General features: G+C 42.7%; 1 protein-coding gene across 1 annotated transcript; it reads left to right on the top strand.

Moving 5' to 3' along the window:
- The first annotated feature begins 363 nt into the window (after nt 1-363).
- On the top strand, nt 364-19,356 carry VPS36 (vacuolar protein sorting 36 homolog). Its single transcript, XM_056856424.1, has 14 exons — nt 364-463; nt 2,363-2,431; nt 4,032-4,102; nt 4,197-4,311; nt 4,427-4,516; nt 5,920-6,006; nt 8,732-8,764; nt 8,900-8,977; nt 10,681-10,815; nt 11,934-11,999; nt 14,256-14,320; nt 16,152-16,236; nt 19,058-19,134; nt 19,225-19,356. Exons 1-14 carry the CDS (start codon nt 368-370, stop codon nt 19,316-19,318), a joined length of 1,161 nt encoding a protein of 386 aa, XP_056712402.1. The 5' UTR covers nt 364-367; the 3' UTR covers nt 19,319-19,356.
- Nucleotides 19,357-21,045: the final 1,689 nt, after the last annotated feature.

Raw genomic sequence — 21,045 nt, 5'->3', positions numbered from 1 at the left:
GGCTGAGCCAAACTTTGAGCCAGCTACCTGGAACCGACTTCCGTCGGGATCGAACTCAAGTCGTGAGCAGAGCTCTGGCTGCAGTAGTGCAGCTTAACACTCTGCGCCACGGGGCTCCTAATGTGCATCTGGAGAGCGCCAAGGCCAAAAGCCCCCCGTGCATAAAGGGCACCGGAAGCGTCCGAGGAACCGAGGCGGGGACGCCGGCGCGAGCCACGAAGCAAGGGGGGGGGGTTTTTTCAGGCCCCGCAAGATGGCGGCGCTTGACGTCACCCCGGCCGCCGGAGCGGCTGCCTTGAGTTTGCAAGCAGGGAGGTGTCGGAAGCGGCTGGCCTTTCGCTCGGCGGGGGAGGCCGGCGCCGGCGCCATGGACCGCTTCGCCTGGGCCAGCGGCCTGCTGGAGATCCACGAGAGCCTCGTCACGCAGCAGCGCGGGGTCCGCCTCTACGACGGGGAGGAGAAGGTCGGGGCGGCCGTTGGGGTCTGAGGCAGGGGAGCCGGGGGCAGGGGAGCCGGGGGCAGGCGAGGCCGGCGCGGCGGCGGCCTGCAGGCCCGGCGGCTCCCCTGGGCGGGAAGACGGAGCCGGGAGGGGGGGGAAACGATCCCGAGCGACTGTGCTGACGACCGAGCTTTTCCTCGCTGGGGTTGTCGCCCCAGCAGGCGACGCGTGTCTTTTGGGTGTCAGGAAGCGACAGGGGAGGTTGCGCGTCGCCGCTCTTCTTGTTTGGTGACCTTGGGCGGCTTTCCCTCTTCGCTGTGTGGAAGGACGGGTGGCTTGGGAGTTGAGTTTTTTTTTTTTAAATATTGTGACAGTGCCCCAGAGATCTCCCGGAAATAGTTGGCTTCCAGACTGCCAGGGAAGGAATTTCTGCCTAGCAACAAGCCTGCTCTGTGCACTGGGTCACCGGGCTAAGAGTCATGGAGTGTCAGGCCATTTATTCATGGGAGGTTTTGCACTGGATTTGCCACTCTTTAGATGCACTTTCCCCCCATCCATATTCTCAAAACTCAACAATAAGCCGCCATGCAGAACAGCAGAAGTATCAACTGCTGGATTATTTCATTTCAGACAGGGTGGGGGATGTATTGACCAAATGCTCCTAGGCATAAAACTTTATTAAATATTTAGCCCACCCCCTCTTTCCAAGAGCTCAGGCATTGTGACATGGTATATTCCTCCTACATTTCACCTTCACATGAAGCCTGCGAGGTAGTTTAGGCTGAGATGGAGTGATGGTCTGAAGCAGGGTGGGTTTGTTTTAAATCAAATTGATTTAAATCACAATTTAGATCACTAGTCAGTGAGACTAAATTAAGTCAACAGTCATTTTCTACATAAAGGTTCATCCTTGCTGGTATAATCTTAATATTTACAACCAGATGAAAGTTTCATTTTTAGAATAATAACTTTTCAGATTAGTTTTACAGTTATATAAAAATGCTGATTTGGTTATACTATTAGAAATACATAGATAATTATGAAATTATTGCTAGGTGAACTATCCCCAGTTTCATTCGGGCCACCAGGTCTTGCATTTCCATGTTGCAGTGTTTGTATTTGGCACGCATGCTTGCCTTACCCATAGAGGAACTTCATAAAAATATTCCCAAACTGGGTCTCTTTTACAGCCTGCTGCCATTATAGATTTTCTTCTCCAGGGATAAATGATAAATCTCAGGCTATGCACACAAAGATCCCAAGACTTGTGGAGTATTCTGCTCAAAAGGTTTTACTTTCATTATTACTGCTTGTCCCACCCTCCTCACACTTAGCTCCTTGTGCAGATCTATTCCACTCCAAACAATCTTAGGTTCAATGAACTTCTTGAAATTTAGCACTTAAGAGGCAAGGGATTGTATGCCTGCATACATAGATTTGCAAAGGAACAATGGGATTAAGGTCTTTTTCACAACTCTATGTTTATTTCTTCACATTATTGCTGTGAAGAAGAGGCATGTTATCTCTGCAGACACAATTTGAAAATTGCAAAACCAAGCACCTGCGATAATATCTTCTAGATAGAAAAATTGCCCAAAATAATCTTACAGAAACCTCTGGAAGAACATAACATTGTGAATGGATTAATGGAATTAATTTACCCCAAAAATTAAATATTGCATACAGCCTCATGCTACATAATTAAAAACAAATCCTTATTTCATGATGAATAACCTTTGGACTATAATGTATCTTAAATAGAAAACTATTTAAACTATCTTTAGATAATTTTTTCCTCAAAATGCATTTTAGTTTAAAAAATCTGATTTAAATTTTTTTAATCTATTTTTTTTAAATGGATTTTTATCTATCCTGGTTAGATACATGAACTGAATGCCTTAAATATGTCCACTTTCCCTCTAGGTGAAATTTGATGCAGGGGTATTGTTACTGAGTACACACAGATTGATCTGGAGAGATCAGAAAAATCATGTAAGTATCACATTTCTCTGATATATTTGCAGTGTCCACAGAAGCCAGAGAAATGTAGTATATGATGGAACTGCGGTTAATTTCTCCATCACGGTATATGATGGAACTATGGTTAATTTCCTCATCTCTGTATGAGCAATAGAAATGTAGAAAACTTGCTTCCCATAATAAGGAAGCAATTGCTGATTATTCTGTGCAGGCCTCAACTTGTATTGTTGGGTTCCCGCTCTCATAGTGAACGCTGAACCAAGTGTTACGGGAAGCCTAGGTATACAAGCTTGCTTTCACCACAAACTAAACTAAACCAGGATTAGGGTGGGACTGTGAATAGCACAGCTACCTAAATCAAACTACAGAGAGACATTCATCAGCTGAGGTTATTTTTCTGACTCCTGTTATCTCTGGCGGACAGTGCTTGTGTTCTGGAGCAGCAGCATGTATAAATTATAACAAATGCTCTGTCTTCTGTGAAAACCAAACTAAAATGGATAAACATTGGCTGTAGTTACATTGACTGTTTTCCTTATCTTTCTAGTACAGCACCGTTCTTTGTTTTCCAAGGTGTCAAAAGACACATAAATCTTCTCTTAATTTGGCATACAGTGTTTGCTAAACCAGTCCCTCGCAGTCGCATCTAGGAAATAAATGCAAAACATGCTTTGATCTCTGTTACATTGTAGTGTGTTCTTTTAGTCTGCGTGTGTGTCCGTGTCCCATGAGAACCTTTACTCTGTCAGAGACGAGCGAGCCTTTGAAATTATGAGTAATGCTGCAGCTGGATCCGGAACAGCCAAGTACAAATCCCCGTTTCACCATGAAGTTTTTCCCAGGACAGTCTGCTCTCTCTCTCTCTCGCTCAGATTTCTCATAGCACTAAGAATAAATCAGTCTCAGGTTTTTTGCAGGGGTGTCCTCACAATTAATGTGAAAAATAAAACAGACTTCATACTCCTCCCAAACTAGAGAAGGCTCAGTGGTAGATCATCTGCTTTGCATGCAGAAAGTCCTAGGTTCAAGTCCTTGCTTCTCCAGTCAAAAGAAGGAGGTGATGTGAAAGACATGAGACCCCGGAGAGCTGCTGCTAGTCAGAGCCAACCTTGTTGGACCAGTGTTCGACCAGTGGTAAAACCACACATAAGTGTGTCTATAATAAGCCCTTAATGTTCCTATACTATGTATGTGTGAAAACCATATGATTGATGCTAGCAGGATTTTTACTGATTTATGGCAGGCCTTCTCCCATCTCTTACCTTGATCATAATGGTCCACACAGAATGACCAAGGTGCTTGCCTTGCTACCTTGTTGGCTCCATTTCTTTTCTGAGGCTGCTGTGGTTCTGGAGATCTGGATGAATTGCTGAAAGAGAGTGATTGGCCCAAGGTCATTAGTGAGCTTGATGGCTGAATGGGGTTTGAATCCAGGATCTCCCAGATCCTAATCCAGTACTCAGACCTCTACACCACACTTCCTGCATAATCAAACAAGGCATACAGATCACCTGTTGCAAAAAACAATGCTTGCGTTTTATTGACCTCTGAAGTACATATATATTTGACCAAGTGCATTGTATATTTTTGTTTTGTTCTCTGTTTCTTATAGGAAAGTTGTATGGCTATTCCACTTTCTCAGATTGTCTTCATTGAAGAACAAGCAGCTGGAATAGGGAAAAGGTAATTTGTCTAAGCAAAACAACTTACAGTTGTTTTTAGAAACCATGATTTATAATTTCAAAGTCCATCATTCCTCCCCTTCTTTCCAAAATAGTGCCAAAATAGTGGTCCATCTTCATCCAGCATCTTCCAACAAGGATCCTGGTCCTTTCCAGAGCAGCAAATATTCTTATATCAAACTTTCATTCAAAGAACATGGTCAGATAGAGGTAAGTATCTGTTTTAGTCTGTTGAGTGAGATGTTCTTAATTGCCTGAGAATTTCCCAGTGCACTTTGTCAGGTTTTAATGAGTGAAAACCAATTTCTGTGCTTCTCATATACAGTTCTACAGGCGGTTATCAGAAGAAATGACACAGCGAAGGTGGGAGAACATGCCCGCTTCTCAGACCATTCAGCTAAACAGAGGTCCACAGGTATTGGTGCCTTTTTTGCTCATTACTGCCTTCCTCAGTAAAGCAAACTTGTTCTAGGGTATGCTAAGTGTCAGTATGTGAGACATCAAGGAGACTTCACAGACTGGCAGTATTACAAAATTCACTGACAACCCCCCCTTGGGACTTTTCATTGGCCAAGGACTAATGTAAAATACATTATGCAACTCAAATTAGTCATTAAAAAACACACAAATGATATTAATTGTACATTGGGGAGGGGCTGTGGCTCAGTGATAGAGCATCTGCTTGGCATGCAGAAGGTCCCAGGTTCAATCCCCAGCATTTCGAGTTAAAGGGACTAGGTGAGTAGGTGATGTGAAAGACCTCTACCTGAGACCCTGGAGAGCCGCTGCTGGTCTGAGCAGACAGTACTGACTTTGATGGACTAAGGGTCTGATTCAGTATAAGGCAGCTTCATGTGTTCGTGCATACCTACCATTTTAGTCTGTTAACTTTTTGTTTGCCCAAATATGACTGATCTCAGTAAAACCCTTTTGTGTGTGAGAGAGAATTTACGATGAAGTGGACATGCTTTTTTGAACCTGTTGGGTCAGTTCAATGAACCTTGGGATTGTGAGCTCTTCTCCCCCCCCCCCTTACATCCAACCCAACAAACCACGTGTGAGGTGTGGACCCTGCCTAATTGCGAGTATCGGCCCCTGGGAGTAGGGGTCTGGGCAGCTCTGTTGGCAGAGACACCGAGCTTTGACGGCTGCTGACCTGGGCATTGTAGAAACAGCAGGTGTGCGCTGAGCGCATTTCCCTTTCAGAGCTCTTGTGCCAACCTGGTTTTGAAATCAGATTAAGCATTATGTTGTATCCTTCTAGAGCAGGGGCATCAAACATATGGCCCGTGGGCCAGATCCGGCCCCTAGAAAGTTCTTATCCGGCCCATAAGCCAGCCGAGGCAGCCATCTCCCCCAGTCACAACCTGGGCTGGCGAGGCATGGCCCGGCCCAATCAAGTGACATTTATGTCATATCTGGCCCTCGTAATAAATGAGTTTAACACCCCTGTTCTAGAGTGGCGAGTGTATTTTTAAACTATGAGTCTACCTTGATACATCCACTGCATTAAAGTATTGCTAAAATTCAATTAAGGTCTTTCACTTATGGAGTACAATATTTCTACATGGCCTAACTAATAAACAATGGCCACGGGGATACAGGAAGAACTGCAATAATCTTCAGTGCCAGTTAAACGTGTTTCACTCCCAGCAAAATATTTTCCTGCTTAGCAGGTGGTGGGCTTAGAATAGAACATTCTGTGCCAGAGGTCTCAGATTAAAGCATAGGCTCTCACTGCTTTCCAAATACTGCTGGTGAGAGAATCTAAACGCTGCTTCCTTCCTGATTCTTTTATTTGATGTGTTTCTTTTTCAGACTGGAAGAATAAGAGCTGCAGGAATAGTAGGTATTGAGAGGAAATTAGAAGAAAGAAGAAAGGAGATGGATAAAAACATATCTGAGGTAGATAATTTTGCATTTTCAAGGTCAGAAATTTATGTTAATTTTTCACCTTGGACAAAGGTAGGGCTCTTCTGCAGGCCTGTACAGTCCCAATACAATTTTGCATTCATGTTTTATGAAGTCTTTAAAATGACTTTAAGCTTCTCCTTTAAGAATGGGTGCCCTCCTGAGCTGCGTGTCCACTGTCTGCACTTGAGTTACTTTGAAAGCTTCTCTGCCACTATCCTGTTATGCTGGATGTTCAAACAACTCCCTTAAGTTTAAAAATCTAGGTGTGGTAGGTGGAAGAGAAGTAGACATTTTCTGTACTTGACTGAGATGGAATGACTCAGTCAAGAAAGCCACGGCCCTTAGTTTGCAAGACCTGAGCAAGGCTATTAATGACTGGATGTTTTGGAGGACATCAATTCATAGGGGCACCATAGGTCGGAAGCAACTTGACGGCACTTAACACACACACACACACTATGTTGAGGGAACTACATGTTACAGCATCCATGTCATCCCTCTGTTGACTCCCGTGATGTTACACGATCCCCCTCCCCTGGTCCACTTGAATCAGTGGAATGGAGAAGAGAATCTTTTTTTTAACATATTTTATTATAAATTTTATAAAACAAACAAAACAATAACAAACATACACATTCACACAGTCTTTTTTCACCCTTTTCGGGTTTCTGGTAAATAACTGCCTTTTTTAAAACTTGCATTTTATATCATTAAAAGGAAGTTAATCTTCTTAATATACTGTTCTATAACCATTGCCATTAAATCTATTTTTATTATAATTGCATTCCTGACTATTCCAACTGCTTTCCCAATCTCCATTTAAAGATTATACAATATTTATTAAAGCTATTCTTGATTAAGTTTATTCCCCCCTTCTAGTTTTACTGCACTCTCTATTTCTACTTCATATTACATATGAGTCAGTTATCTAATCATTTCAGCTTATACCACTTAAGCTACTAAATACTAACCTCTACTAACTTCAGTTTTACTATATTACACCTTAAGTTTGAGAAGGGAGGAATCTTGAGCATATTGTCACAATGTCACGTGTTCACTTTTACAACACCTTATTGAGGGAGATGGGTTGGTGGGCACACCAAGCTGATCTTTTTTGTGCTAGACGTGCTTCTCTGGTAAGAGGTAGCTCCACCCTTATGCTCCTAAAGGTAAAGGTCCCCTGTGCAAGCACCGGATCATTCCAGACCCATGGGGTGACGTCACATCCTGACGTTTTCTAGGCAGACTTGTTTACGGGGTGGTTTGCCAGGGCCTTCCCCAGTCATCTACACTTTACCCCCAGCAAGCTGGGTACTCATTTTACCGACCTCGGAAGGATGGAAGGCTGAGTCAACCTTGAGCCGGCTACCTGAAACCAACTTCTGTTGGGATCGAACTCAGGTCGTGAGCTGAGCTTGGACTGCAGTACTGCAGCTTACCACTAAGAACATAAGAAAGGCCCTGCTGGATCAGACCAAGGCCCATCAAGTCCAGCAGGCTGTTCACACAGTGGCCAACCAGGTGCCTCTAGGAAGCCACTAACAAGATGAGTGCAGCAGCACCATCCTGCCTGTGTTCCACCGCACCCAAAATAATAGGCATGCTCCTCTGATACTAGAGAGAATAGGTATGCAGCATGACTAGTATCCATTCTAACTAACAGCAATGAATACCCCTCTCCTCCATGAATATGTCCACTCCCCTCTTAAAGCCCTCCAAGCTGGCAGCCACAGGGCTCTTATGCTCCTACAGTTTGTTTATTGGGATAAAAAAATCAGATTGGGGGTGTTGGAAAGGCAGGTGTGGGGAGTAGTGAACTGCTGCATGTTGTTAATTTCAGAATTGGTTCCCTGTGCTCCAGAATGAGTTTCCTTCACCTGCTGTTCATTGTTGATAAAAATCTATAAAAATTGTTTGTCTGAGGAAATTCCTGTTGGGTGTGTGCACATTTTCCTTTGTACGCAGGTCTCCCCTTATCAGAAGAACTCCATTTACCCCGCTCTTTATGTCTCTAGTTTCCCCCCCCCGAGCTTTTGTTTATGTTATTGAGATAATGTATTAAGATGCTAATTTCCAATTATGTTGGGAATCTGGCAAATAAATAAAGGAAAGGCAAGTTGCATGTTGCCGTGCCCTGTTAATGTTGGGATGCGGCTCAATGGTAGAGCATCTGCGTGGCATGCAGAAGGTCCCAGGTTCAATCCCCAGCATCTCCAGTTAAAGGGACTAGGCAAGTAGGTGATGTGAAAGCTCTGCCTGAAACCGTGGAGAGCCACTGCCTGTCTTGAGTAGACAACACCGACTTTGATGGACCAAGGGTCTGATTCAGTGCAAGGCAGCTTCATGTGTTCATGTGATGTTTGCTGTTTGCGAAGCTGTGAATACTTAAGTACAGACTGAGATCAGAGTTAGTTTGTGGCAACTCTGGGCTTTTCTGTCAATCCATTGCTGAATATGAGCCACCATTTCATATCTCAAGTTCAGGAAACCTGGGATCTCAGCACTACGTATTCTGTTCACACAAAAGCGTGGCCTGTTAGGCCCTTTTTATAGCATAGAATTTACTAATTTACCCATTTATAGGTTAGTATTACAACACAAAAACTTGTAAGTCTCCTTCCAATCATTCTAAGTGGTGGAGGAATTATCGCAATGATGCAGTGAATGTTCTTTCTTTAGGCAGAATATATTTCCAGGTGTGTTTTTATTGTTTCAGGCTTTTGAAGACCTCAGCAAACTAATGGAAAAGGTAAAGTATCCCCTTATTTCTTCTCTCTGAACTGAAATCTGCTGGTCCTGTACAGAGAGCCGAGAGGGCAGCAGAAAACTGATCCGCTTTTCAGTTCTCACAGTGATCTTGGTGTCTGCGTTATGTGTTTAACAGGCTAAAGAAATGGTGGAATTATCCAAATCGATTGCTAATAAGATCAAAGAGAAGCAAGGTGACATCACTGAAGATGAGGTCAGTTTGTATGTCAGTAACTTGGTCAATAGGAGCCCGTGGCGCAGAGTGATAAGCTGCAGTACTGCAGTCCAAGCTCTGCTCATGACCTGAGTTTGATCCCGACTGAAGTCAGTTTCAAGTAGCCGGCTCAAAGTTGACTCAGCCTTCCATCCTTCCGTGGTTGGTAAAATGAGTACCCAGCTTGCTGGGGGTAAAGGGAAGATGACTGGGGAAGGCGCTGGCAAACCACCCCATAAACAAAGTCTGCCTAGTAAATGTCGGGATGTGACGTCACCCCATGGGTCAGGAATGACCCGGTGCTTGCACAGGGGACCTTTACCTTTTAACTTGGTCAATAAATGCTATTGTATGTGAACATGCACTACTTGTGCTAAGGTAGCCACAATACTTCTAAACTCTGAATTGGTAATACGACATAATTTTCAGCACTTACCCACATGTTCAACCTCATACCTGAGTACATGTACTTCTGTTTCCCATGCACTCTTGCACACATGCATGCTGGCACTCCTCATCACTTCTTCAGCTCATTATGATGGGCTGGCCAGATTTTCCACAATAAGAGCCTACGATGAGCATGACTAGACTGAGTGACTTCCCTAGTGTAGATCCTTTTCCATCAAGAGCAGGAAATGATCTTGATGGGTGTGGAGGAAGAGTGATTTTGAGAAACCTGCTACGTTTCCTTCCCGGCTAGAGAATCTCTGGTAGCTTCCCTTCATGTTCTAAATCCTGACTGTTTATTGCCTGGGGCCACCTCTTCTCACAGAGGAAAACTGAAGCAGCTGTTGCTTCCCTATGTAGCCAGTGGCTTCCTCCTCTCCCCTTTTGGACTTTTTGTTTGTTTGCTATGGCAGAATAATTGGTAGCATAAGCTGCTGCAGTAGTGACATGAAGATACTGTATGTATATAACAATAGAGGTTGGGACAAAATTTGAGTCCAGAGTATAAGATTTCCTGAGTCAAATCTCACTTTCTCAGATAGGAAAATACTACTTGGGTATAAGGGTTCAAAGACCTTCATTCTATTTGTACCTGACAAATTGATCTTTGAGTCAGGAAAGCTTATACCCTGGGAAATTATGTTGGTCTCTAAGGTACTAGTGGACTTGAATTTTGTTCTTCTACTATAGTCTAACATGGTTAACTACCTGAAATGATCGTCATTCGAGGCTGGAGTAACTTCGTGATAGGTACACGTGTGACCCTGCGCACTTTCACTGTGCGTGAAAGGGGAGGGGGAGTTGTAGGACAGATTTTTTCTTTGGGCAGGGGACAAGCTGGTATGATCCTCACTTATACCTCATTCCCTTCTATCCTCTACTGTTAAACACAGGGAGGTGGGGAGCACCCCTCACTGGCAGTCCAAGTAGCAGCTGGACGAACACTTGTCAGGGATGCTTTAGGCTGTTCCTGCATGGAGCAGGGGGTTGGACGAGATGGCCTGTATAGTCGCTTCCAACTCTATGATTCTACGATACTGTTGTAGAGATGAATGCCATCTTTATGTGTCTGCACTCTTGGAACGCAGAAGGGGAATAAGATTCTGGGGTTGGATTTGCCCTCTATTTGGAATGTGAAAAAGTCTTCTGAGTACAACAGGATCTGTTTAAAATGCATTGAATGTTGATTGACTACTCTTTGATATTACTTCTGCTTTTTTTCCTGCTTTTTCTTTTAATTTTTTATTTCCACACAGACCATCAGGTTTAAATCCTATCTCCTGAGTATGGGTATAGCAAATCCAGTTACTCGAGAAACCCATGGATCTGGCACACATTACCATATGCAGTTGGCAAAGCAACTGGCTGGTATTTTACAGGCACCACTGGAAGTAAGGCGCTTAAGAATCTTCTTTTTTTTAAAAATGTTCTTAATACCCTTAGTTTGTGACCAAAGGCTTTAGTCAATGAATTTGGCATTGAGAGACCAGGGTTTTCACAGAAGTGTTGATGGTAAAAGTCTATGCTCTGCATTTAACTTCAAAACAGAACCTTCGTGGGCAGATTGTAATTTGGCTTTGAGACTGAAATGTCTCTGTGAACGTTGTCATGTGTTTTTAGTTTGTGACCAAAGGCTTTAGTCAATGAATTTGGCATTGAGAGACCAGGGTTTTCACCGAAGTGTTGATGGTAAAAGTCTACCCTCTGCATTTAACTTCAAAACAGAACTTTCGTGGGCAGATTGTAATTTGGCTTTGAGACTGAAATGTCTGTGAACATTGTCATGTGTTTTTAAACACTGTAATAATTTTTTCTCCTTGGTGTCCAACAACTGTCGTAACAGAGGATTCAGTATTAAAGTCTGAGTGCTGAGAGCCAGCATGGTGTAGTGGTTAAGAGCGGTGGTTTGGAGCAGTGGACTATAATCTGGAGAACTAAGTTTGATTCCCCACTCCTCCACATGAGCAGTGGATGCTAATCTGGTGAACCGGGTTGGTTTCCCCACTGCTACCCATGAAGCCAGCTGGGTGACCTTGGGCTAGTCACAGGTCTCTCTGAACTCTCTCAATACCATTTACCTCACAGGGTGTCTGTTGTGGGGAGGGGAATGGAAGGGGTTTGTAAACTGGTTTGATTGTTCCTTAAGTGGTAGAGAAAGTCGGCATATAAAAACCAATTCTTCTTCTTAATGCAGAAATACATTATCATGTTGTGTTTTGGCTGGCTATTTTGTATTTTAGATAAATCTTAGATTTTAAAATGATAATTTCATATAACTTAATTATATATCATATACTGTATTTTACCTGTTTTATCTGGCATGCTAGCCTCAAATAAAATTTATTATTATTTGCTGTATTTTGATTTTATTTATTATATTTGCTTCTGTGGTGTTATTACTGCTATGCCGGTCTTTGACTGTAGTCAAGTAAAGAATGTATGATGTATGAAGAAAGATGATGCATATTTTATGGTGATTCCATGATACGAACTGGTCTTATATCAACAGGAACGGGGAGGAATAATGTCGCTCACAGAAGTATATTGTTTGGTGAATCGTGCTCGAGGCTTAGAGGTGAGAAATTTGTGGGGTACCCTGGCATGAAAGTTGGTTTGAAAGATTCCCATACATTTGTAGATAACCAAAATCCCTTTTCATGTTCTTCCTGTGAAGAAACCCAGATCTGTTAAACTTAGTGTCTGTGTATAGTTCTGGTCACCACACCTAAAAAACAACAACGGATATTACAGAAGCTTGAGAAGGTGCAGAAAAGAGCAACCAAAATGATCAGGGGGCTTTGAGGAGCAGCTAAAACGCTTAGGGCTGTTTGGCTTAGAAAGAAGGTGGTTAAGGAGAGACATGATAGAAATCCATAAAATTATGCATGGTATGGAGAGAGTGGACAGGGAGAAGCTTTCCTCCCTCTCTCATAATAGCAGAATGCTGGGGTCATCTGCTGAAGCTCCAGGGTGAGAGATTCAAAACAGATAAAATGAAGTATTTCTTCACACAAAACATAATTAAATTGTGGAACTCCCTGCCTCAGGATTTAATAATAGCTGCCAACTTGGAAGGCTTTAAGAGGGGAGTGGACATGTTCATGGGGGATGGGGCTATCCATGGCCACTCGTAAAAATGGATACTAGTCATGATGCATACCTATTCTCTTCAGTATCAGAGGAGCATGCCTATTATTTCAGGTGCTGTGGAACATAGGCAGGATGCTGCTGCAGTCGTCTTCTTTGTGGGCCTCCTAGAGGCACCTGGTTGGCCACTGTGTGAACAGACTGCTAGACTTGACGGACCTTGGTCTGATCCAGCATGGCTTTTCTTATGTTCTATCAAAGTCCATTGCAAACCAGATAACCCTTCTGAAGTAAAATCCATCTAGTAATGTGCTATGAATGTTAAGACAGAAGGCTGGGGAAATGGAGGCACGAGGATCTCCTAATATTGAAACTAAACACTGAAAAGGAGAAAGTAAAGCAGAGTAAAAGTTATCTTCTAATTCTGGGAGGGAAAGCTGATGAAAAGGAGTTGAATAGAAGACAAAATGAATGAAGAACTGGTGTGAAAATGTGGATGGATTTCTAAAATTTAGGATGATGAAAGAGGTGTCTGCTTATGATACAGTTGTTTAGTGCAAAAATGCCTGAAGTTTTTAATACACATGTCACCTTTTTCTCTGAAGTGGCATACAAGAGGTTTTCATGCCATTTCCCATCCCGGCCTATTTCCTAACCCAGATCTGGTTAGTTCAGTCAAGACTGTAGATTGCCTCACTTTGGATCCCACGGGTGTAGGAGAAAGGGATGATATGACCATTTTATATAAATGTTGCTGTGGTCCAAGGTTAGGATAGAGAATATGGTATATATGTATCTACATTACAAAAGCCAAATCACAGTAAAATGAATTTTGAAAGCCATTCTGTATTCATAGTTAATGCCTGTTGACGGAGAGCCAGGATTGCTGTTAGTTACTTTTCAGCAAATAAGTCACTACGTGCCGAAGGACAACGTTCTGGATTGTGCAGATGTTTACACTGCATTACCAAAATCTGGCTGCAGAACAGCCAGATGCTCTAGAGAGAACAGTTGATTCCAGTAATCGTGTACTTCGAATGGAGGCATTCAAGATTAGCGTGTATTGCAAAATACGTCTTAAAATAAATATAGCACAGGCTATTTTCTGCAGTAAACGCCTTTTTTTAATAAACAAATAGTCCAATATATTGTCGAAGGCTTTCACGGTCAGAGTTCATTGGTTCTCGTAGGTTATCCGGGCTGTGTAACCGTGGTCTTGGTATTTTCTTGACGTTTCGCCAGCAGCTGTGTCCAATGTTTTTCTCTGATACTAGATGCTATTGGTGAAACTGGGATTCTGTGTATAGTAAGCTATTAGTCCAGTGGTAGTTAGTACATTCTAGAGTGTCAATGAAACATTCCAAAGATACCAATTCAGTGTGCATGTGAACAGTTTGGGAATATGTCCTCATTCCTATGTGGCTGCTGTGTCCTCTTGATTGTGTTCTTATAATTCGACCAAGGACTCATTCCTGTGCATTTGCAGATACCTGACATAATGGATGGTGCTCCAAATATGAGTTGTGCTCATGAATAGTATCAATTTAAGATACACACGTTTCTGTGTGTGTTTTCCCAGGAGGAATGGGGCTAGTAATCCATGTAGGCACAGTTTCTTCATAATGGTACTGACATTGGTACTCTGGTATTCACCCCCTAGAACAAAGTCTTGTTGGAACCAGGCCTGAGAATAAGATGTCTTTGCAATGTGACTAAGTGTGTCTGTGTTTGTTTTTATAATTAGTTGCTTTCACCGGAAGATCTAGTAAATGCGTGTAAGATGTTAGAAGCTCTGAAATTGCCTATAAGGTGAGATTTCCTTCAAAATGTGTTTCTGACAAAATATCTGAATCGTATAGTGGGATTTTGGTCTGCCCTATGAGGCCTTTAAGAACATCCTGTGACAAAGAAATTAAATACACCCAAGTTTCTCCATGTCAGTTAAAAGGAATGGAATCAGGTTTTTTTTAGGTTGATAACTTCGATACAGGCCTATGAGTTCATTTTGATTTATATATATTTATGCAGATATTTTTCTCCCTTGAGTACAATTATATTGGTTATGATCTAGGATCAGAGACCAGGAGTTCTGTGGTGCAGGTAACAGCTTCAGATCTCTTTGAAAGATAGATGTACTTAGGGAGCTCAACACAATGCAGTCTAATTTCTGTGAGGGAAGGGGAAATAGTGCGGTTGAGGCGAAACCACACACGGTGATGGGCTGTGGATTAGGATGAAGTCCTGGGATGTCGGAGAAGCTCAGGGCCAGAAGCGAGGCTGGTAAAGGAAGGATGCTGACTAGACAGTGGCTCGAGAAAGATAAACTTGAGTAGATGGAGAATGACCTTGTGTAGGAGGCAGGGAACTGAGGCAGGAAAGAGCTGATTAGAGAGGAGATTCTTGGGTGGGAGGAACAAACTGCACAGCACATAAGGTCAATAGAAGCGATATATGTTTTATGGGGAGTGAGAGAAGCTCTTTGGAATGGATAGTTAAGAGTCAGTAAAGCTAAAGCCAGTTTGGTGTAGTGGTTAATCGTGGTGGTTTGAAGCGGTGGACTCTAATCTGGATAACCAGGTTTGATTCCCCACTCCTACACATGAGCGGCAGACACTAATCTGGTGAACTGGATTTGTTTCCCCACTCCTACACATGAACCCAGCTGGGTGAACTTGAGCTAGTCACACTCTCTCAGCCCCACCTACCTCACAGGGTGTGTGCTGTGGGGAGGAGAGGGGAAGGGAAGGTGTTGGATTATAAGCCAGTTTGATTCTTCCTTAAGTGGTAGAAAAAGTCGGCATATAAAAACCAACTCCTTCTTCTTCTAAACAGACAAAGTAGGTAAGGGTCCCCTGTGCAAGCACCAGGTCATTCCTGACCCATGGGGTTATGTCACATCCCGACATTTTCTAGGCAGACTTGTTTATGGGGTGGGTTGCCAGTGCCTTCCCCAGTCATCTTCCCTTTACCCCCAGCAAGCTGGGTACTGACCTCGGAAGGATGGAAGGCTGAGTCAACCTTGACACAGCTACCTGAAACCAACTTCCGTTGGGATCAAACTCAGGTCGTGAGCAGAGCTTGGGACTGCAGTACTGCAGCTTACCACTCTGCGCCACGGGGACAAAGTAGGTAGGGGGTTGAAAAATAGGAAATGTAGAGAAAATGGGTGATGAGAATACGAAGCCGAGAGGTCCTATGGATGGAGGCTATGCCCTGTTGGCAGGAACAAAGAGGGCAGACAAGGTAGGGGTTGGGTATTGTGGACATAGAGGTTGGCAGGTATAGTCTACAGCGTGGCAAAGGAATCCTGGCAGTGTTGTTTCTGCTGCAATGCCGTGAGGGCCAAAAACGCTTAAGTGGGGCTGGATTTCACACTGGATCATTCAGAGCAAGGGTCTTCAGCCTTTTTAGAACCTGGACCCACTTTAACTCCAGAGAGCAGCAAAGGGGCCGACTAAGCTGCAAGCCTGTGGCCAGAATTCTCATGACATCACAGCCGTGCGCCAGCAAGAGAGGAGCCCATGAGTCTGGACCTGTTTGAGCGAAAAAGAAACCCCCTCTGCTAAATTAGAACTTTCCCAGCCTCCTGTTTGCTTCCAAACGTAGTGTTTTTTTCTTTCTTTTTTTAAAAAAAAATTAGGCTACGTATATTTGACAGCGGCGTTATGGTGATTGAGCTCCAGTCCCACAATGAAGAGGAAATGGTGGCTTCTGCTTTAGAGACGGTACGTGAACTGTATTTACCTCAGCGATCTGTCTGAGGAAGCTTAATTATTTTCATCGCCAAACCTCAAGTATTGGGGCTGGGAGGAGGTTCATTTCAGAACTGAAATTCCCTGTCCGCTGTTGCTTATCATGCACCTGCCAAGGCTCACATGTTCCCCATTCCTCAACATGAGCGGTGGACTCTAATCTGGTGAACCAGGTTCGTTTACCCACTCCTCCACATGAAACCTGCTGGGTGACCTTGGGCCAGTCACAGTTCTCTCAGAACTCTCTCAGCCCCACCTACCTCACCAGGTGTCTGTTGTAATGAGGGGAAGGCGATTGTAAGCCACTTTGAGACTCCTTAAAGGTAGATAAAAGTGGGGTATAAAAAGATGGTGAGGGGTCTGGAGACCAAGTCCTATGAGGAAAGGTTGAAGGAGCTGGGTATGTTTAATCTGAAGAGGAGAAGACTGAGAGGGGATATGATAACCATCTTCAAGTACTTGAAGGGCTGTCATATAGAGGAGGGTGCTGAGTTGTTTTTGTTGCCCCCGAGAAGGTCGGACCAGAACCAACGGGTTGAAATTAAATAAAAAGAGTTTCTGTCTAGACATTAGGAAGAATTTTCTAACAGAGGGGTTCCTCAGTGGAACAGGCTTCCTCGGGAGGTGGTAAGCTCTCCTTCCCTGGAGGTTTTGAAGCAGAGGCTAGATGGCCATCTGTCAGCAATGCTGATGCTATGAACTTAGGCAGTTCATGAGAGGGAGGGCATCTTGGCCACCTTCTGGGCATGGAGTAGGGGTCACTGGGGGTGGTGGGAGGTAGTTGTGAAATTCCTGCATTATACAGGGGGTTGGACTAGATGACCCTGGTGGTCCCTTCCAGCTCTATGATTCTATGATTCTTAACCCTGCCAGGGGACAAGCCATTTTACACCTGTTGTGCACACCCAGCTAAAACCAAGATACGTCTCCTCTGTTGGTGTTCTCATCGCAGAGTCTTATTGAAGCTGGTTTGTGGCTCTGTAATGATAAATACTTTTTACAGTGCTTCCATATTTTCCTCCTACCTACGCAGATCTTTTAGAAAATGGTTTTGGAAGCTCCTGCAATCCAGCTTTCCAAAATATTTTTACAGTAATGCTTTTGCCGTTACGAAAGAGCCTAAAATGTATGCACCTTAACTACATGCCAGTTAAGTAAAAATAAAAAGGTGGTGTCGTTCCTTACATCTTTACTACCAAAGGAGGAAAGCCTGAAACTTGACCCATAGGTTAGGGGCACATGCCTAGCTTCAGAGAGCTTCCTGCTAAAAGGATGGGGGTGGAAGGGCTAAACTAGGCAAAAGGATGTAAGTGGACCTGGGGACTGCTGCTTCCTGTGTTTTGAAGATGTTCGATCACATTTTGTATCCTTTCCTTGAAGGAGCTCAGACATGTGGGATTATACCATTTTTTCCACACTAAACCTCTGTGAAGATTTTGTTTTATTTGCTTCATTTGTACCCTGCTTTTCTCCTCAAAGGGGAGCTAAAGTGGCATACAACATCCTCCCCTTCTCCATTTTATCCTTCCAAATATCCTGTGAAGGAGATTTGGCTGAGAGAGAATGACTGGCCTGAGGTCACCCAGCAAACCTCCGTGGCGGAGTGGGGATTCAAACCTGGGTCTGCCAGATCCTATTCTGACGCTCTAATCATTACCCCAAGCTGACTCTGAATAGATTAGGCCAAGAGATATAGCGACTTGCTCAAAACTGCTTCACTGTATTTGCATACCGTTTTGGCCTGGCCGAAATCTATTCCTTCTACTCCATAGCAGGAGTGATGCTTATATTCCACAGGTATAGAGTATCACGCAGAATGCGTCTTTGTGACCATGTTTACTCCACCCAAGGAACCACGACTCGCAGCATAAGTATACAATCTGCATCTAGTTTAAAAATGGAAAAGACCAGTATGGCTGTTACGTGCTACAAATTTAGGAGGCGTCTATCACTAGTTTCTGAAGTGTGTGATACAACTAGAAGATCGACCATATGGAATAACCTGTGCACAGGACAGGGGTGATTTGATAGCAAGACCCAATTCCCATGGGCCATGAAGGTGCTTCCTTTGTCTGGGGGTTCAACATTGATAACCGTTGGCTAACTTTCTGGCTCTATATACCAGAGCACTGAGCCTTAGTTTGTTTTGACATTTATTTTGTTACAACTTATGGCACGGCCCTGTTATAAAGATAGTTTCCACCTTGATTATGAGCTTACAGGGAACTGTACATATGTGCGTTAAATGCTGAATCTGGAGGCGCTCTTTTTTTATATATATATTTTTTTGTAATTTTCTATTATAATTTCATACAATCCATTAACCTTGTATACAGATTTTCTATCACAATAAAAAGCCATAATATTCTACCTAGATTTTCTTCTAACTTACCCTCTCCCCTCCTGTTTCTACCAAATCTTTATTATCTTCTTTGCTATATTTATCTAATTCATTTATAACATATTTATATTAATTCATTTTTTCTTGTTTTCTTTTCCTCTTTAACAGTATAATAATGTTATTCTTAACAGATGAATTAGAATAAATCGTAACCTTTAACATTCATATTAAGTTCCCTGTCACAATAAATCATCCATGCCCCCCACTCCTTCACAAAATCTTCATTTTCTTTTTGATTCACCAACGCTGTTAATTTAGCCATTTAATCTGGAGGCACTCTTGAGTCTGTAACATTGGGGGAATAAAGGGACTGAAGCTTTGGGTGGGAACAGTTAAAACGGTATAAAGTGCTGTACAAATTTAATGCATTGTGGTTTTTTAATGATCTCCTAGGTCTCTGAGAAGGGGTCTCTCACAGCAGAAGAGTTTGCAAAGCTTGTGGGAATGTCTGTACTTCTAGCCAAAGAGAGGTAAGGTATAAAAAGACTCAGCTTTTTTATTGTCTGGCATAGATAATAAATGTACTTTAAAAATAAGAATAATTTTTTTTGTTGTTCTAGGCTTCTTCTAGCAGAAAAGATGGGCCAGCTTTGCAGAGACGATTCTGTGGAAGGCTTGCGATTCTATCCAAATTTATTTCTTACACAAAGTTAGCCATCGGTGCGTTCCGTCCTCCCCCTGCCGATTCCATTGATAATTATCTTGGGCATTCTGAACAGAAGAATGTAGAATGATGTACCTTTTTCCCAAAGAGGATTGTGATGACTTTTCACAGTCATGACTTGCAGTCTTGTTTGTGTCTTTGGGGTAAATTCACATGGAGGAGTTACTGGACCCTAACCCGATGTTGTTTTTTACTTACGGAGGAAGGAAATGATGTGATTCAGGAAAGGAGGGGAATTGTTACCAAGGCCCACTACTGCAGGAGCAGGCAGAGGGCCGCACATGTTATTTCCTCACTGTATTTTTCTCTCTGCTGTTACTGTGGATTTTGTATCTGCATATCCAAATCAGCGACGTCTTGTAGCCAAAGATCACTTGTACCAATGTAACTCAAAATTACAGTGTGGTTACTCTTTCCGGTTAGTACAAAATCAGTTCCCCTGGGAAATATAGGCTTCAAAGGAGCAGAACCTCACTGTGTGCATTTGCCTACAAATGTCCTTCAGAAGGATTCAATCTGTGTTTATGAAAAATTTAGAGATCATATGTTACTTTGTACTGAATGTAAAAAAAAAAAGATTGTGAATTCATGCGGATTTCCTTCCTTCCATTCTTTGACTCTCAACTCCATGATGTGTTGCTATTTTTGTCCATTCTTTTGCATAGCTGCGAAGGGGGGCATTTTGCCATCTCCCTTTCAAAGCAGTATAGTGGATTGTTTTTCCCTCTGTTATTAAAATAATCATTGATGTGAGGACCCACCATTGTGGCGGAGAGACTTCTTTGTGTGTGTGTATGTAAGTTATCACTATGTTGGTTTCCTGTATCTAAACATGAAACAAATGCCAATCTTTGACAGAGAGCTCTTTTTAAATTTTCTTCTGATGTGTTTTTATATAATAGGCCTCCTTGGTGGCCCAGATTGGGCAGAAAGGCGGCATACAAATTTGGTAAATCAATAAAGGAAATACGATTGTGTGCCACCAGCAATCCCAGAACTGTGTATTTGCTGCATGTATTTCTAAAGTAAATGGGTCTTTTAAAATATGGCTTGAACAATTAATTTATTGGCTAGATTAATGTGTGAAAAACTTGTTGATCGATTATAAAACAATGCCACCCCAGTTAATTGATTGACTTATTTTTTAAAATGGTCATTATTGTAATATTTACGTTTATATATATTGTTAGCTGCTGTTCAGCTAGAAGTAAAAGCTGTTATTCACAAAAAAGTATCTGTATTAACTTTACTACTGTTTAGCAAGAGTCCGGTGGAATGGCTATGAAACAATCAGAGACCATGTGTTTGCATTGAGGGATGCTCTTCAGCCACTTCAGTTGGAATGCCTGGCTGTTAAAGAGCTTTATGTATTTATTTTTACTTTCCCTAAAAACTGCATCTTCCTTTTTCCCCATTCTGTCACCCAGGAAGGAATGCCTCGTTTGAGGTAAAAGTTACTATGCTGTTATTTTGTTCTTACGTTCTTTGTTCTTATGCAGGCTTGGTTAACTCGTATGAGTATCAGCCCAAATTTTAAAAGGCAATGCAAACGCTTTTTTAGATGAAGCTTATAGCGATTTCATTGTGATATGCTCATTGCGACCAGCCACTGTGGTTACAGGAGGGCACTAAAAGTTCTTTTGAATTGAGAACCCCTTCGCAGAACTGGTTTCAAGCATTTGTGTGTGTGTACGGGAGTGGGCGCCACATCAGACAT

The sequence above is a fragment of the Euleptes europaea genome, chromosome 10 (assembly GCF_029931775.1).
Source record: "Euleptes europaea isolate rEulEur1 chromosome 10, rEulEur1.hap1, whole genome shotgun sequence".
Taxonomy (NCBI): domain Eukaryota; kingdom Metazoa; phylum Chordata; class Lepidosauria; order Squamata; family Sphaerodactylidae; genus Euleptes; species Euleptes europaea.
This window is presented reverse-complemented; position numbering and strand designations above follow the sequence as displayed.

What these genes read in the sequence shown, in the direction of transcription:
- VPS36 (XM_056856424.1), top strand. Translation starts at nt 368, where the DNA reads ATGGACCGCTTCGCCTGGGCCAGCGGCCTGCTGGAGATCCACGAGAGC. An exon ending in TCAGCAAACTAATGGAAAAG is followed by an intron (nt 8,765 to 8,899) that starts GTAAAGTATCCC and finishes TGTGTTTAACAG; the next exon opens with GCTAAAGAAATGGTGGAATT. An exon ending in ATCGTGCTCGAGGCTTAGAG is followed by an intron (nt 12,000 to 14,255) that starts GTGAGAAATTTG and finishes TTTTATAATTAG; the next exon opens with TTGCTTTCACCGGAAGATCT.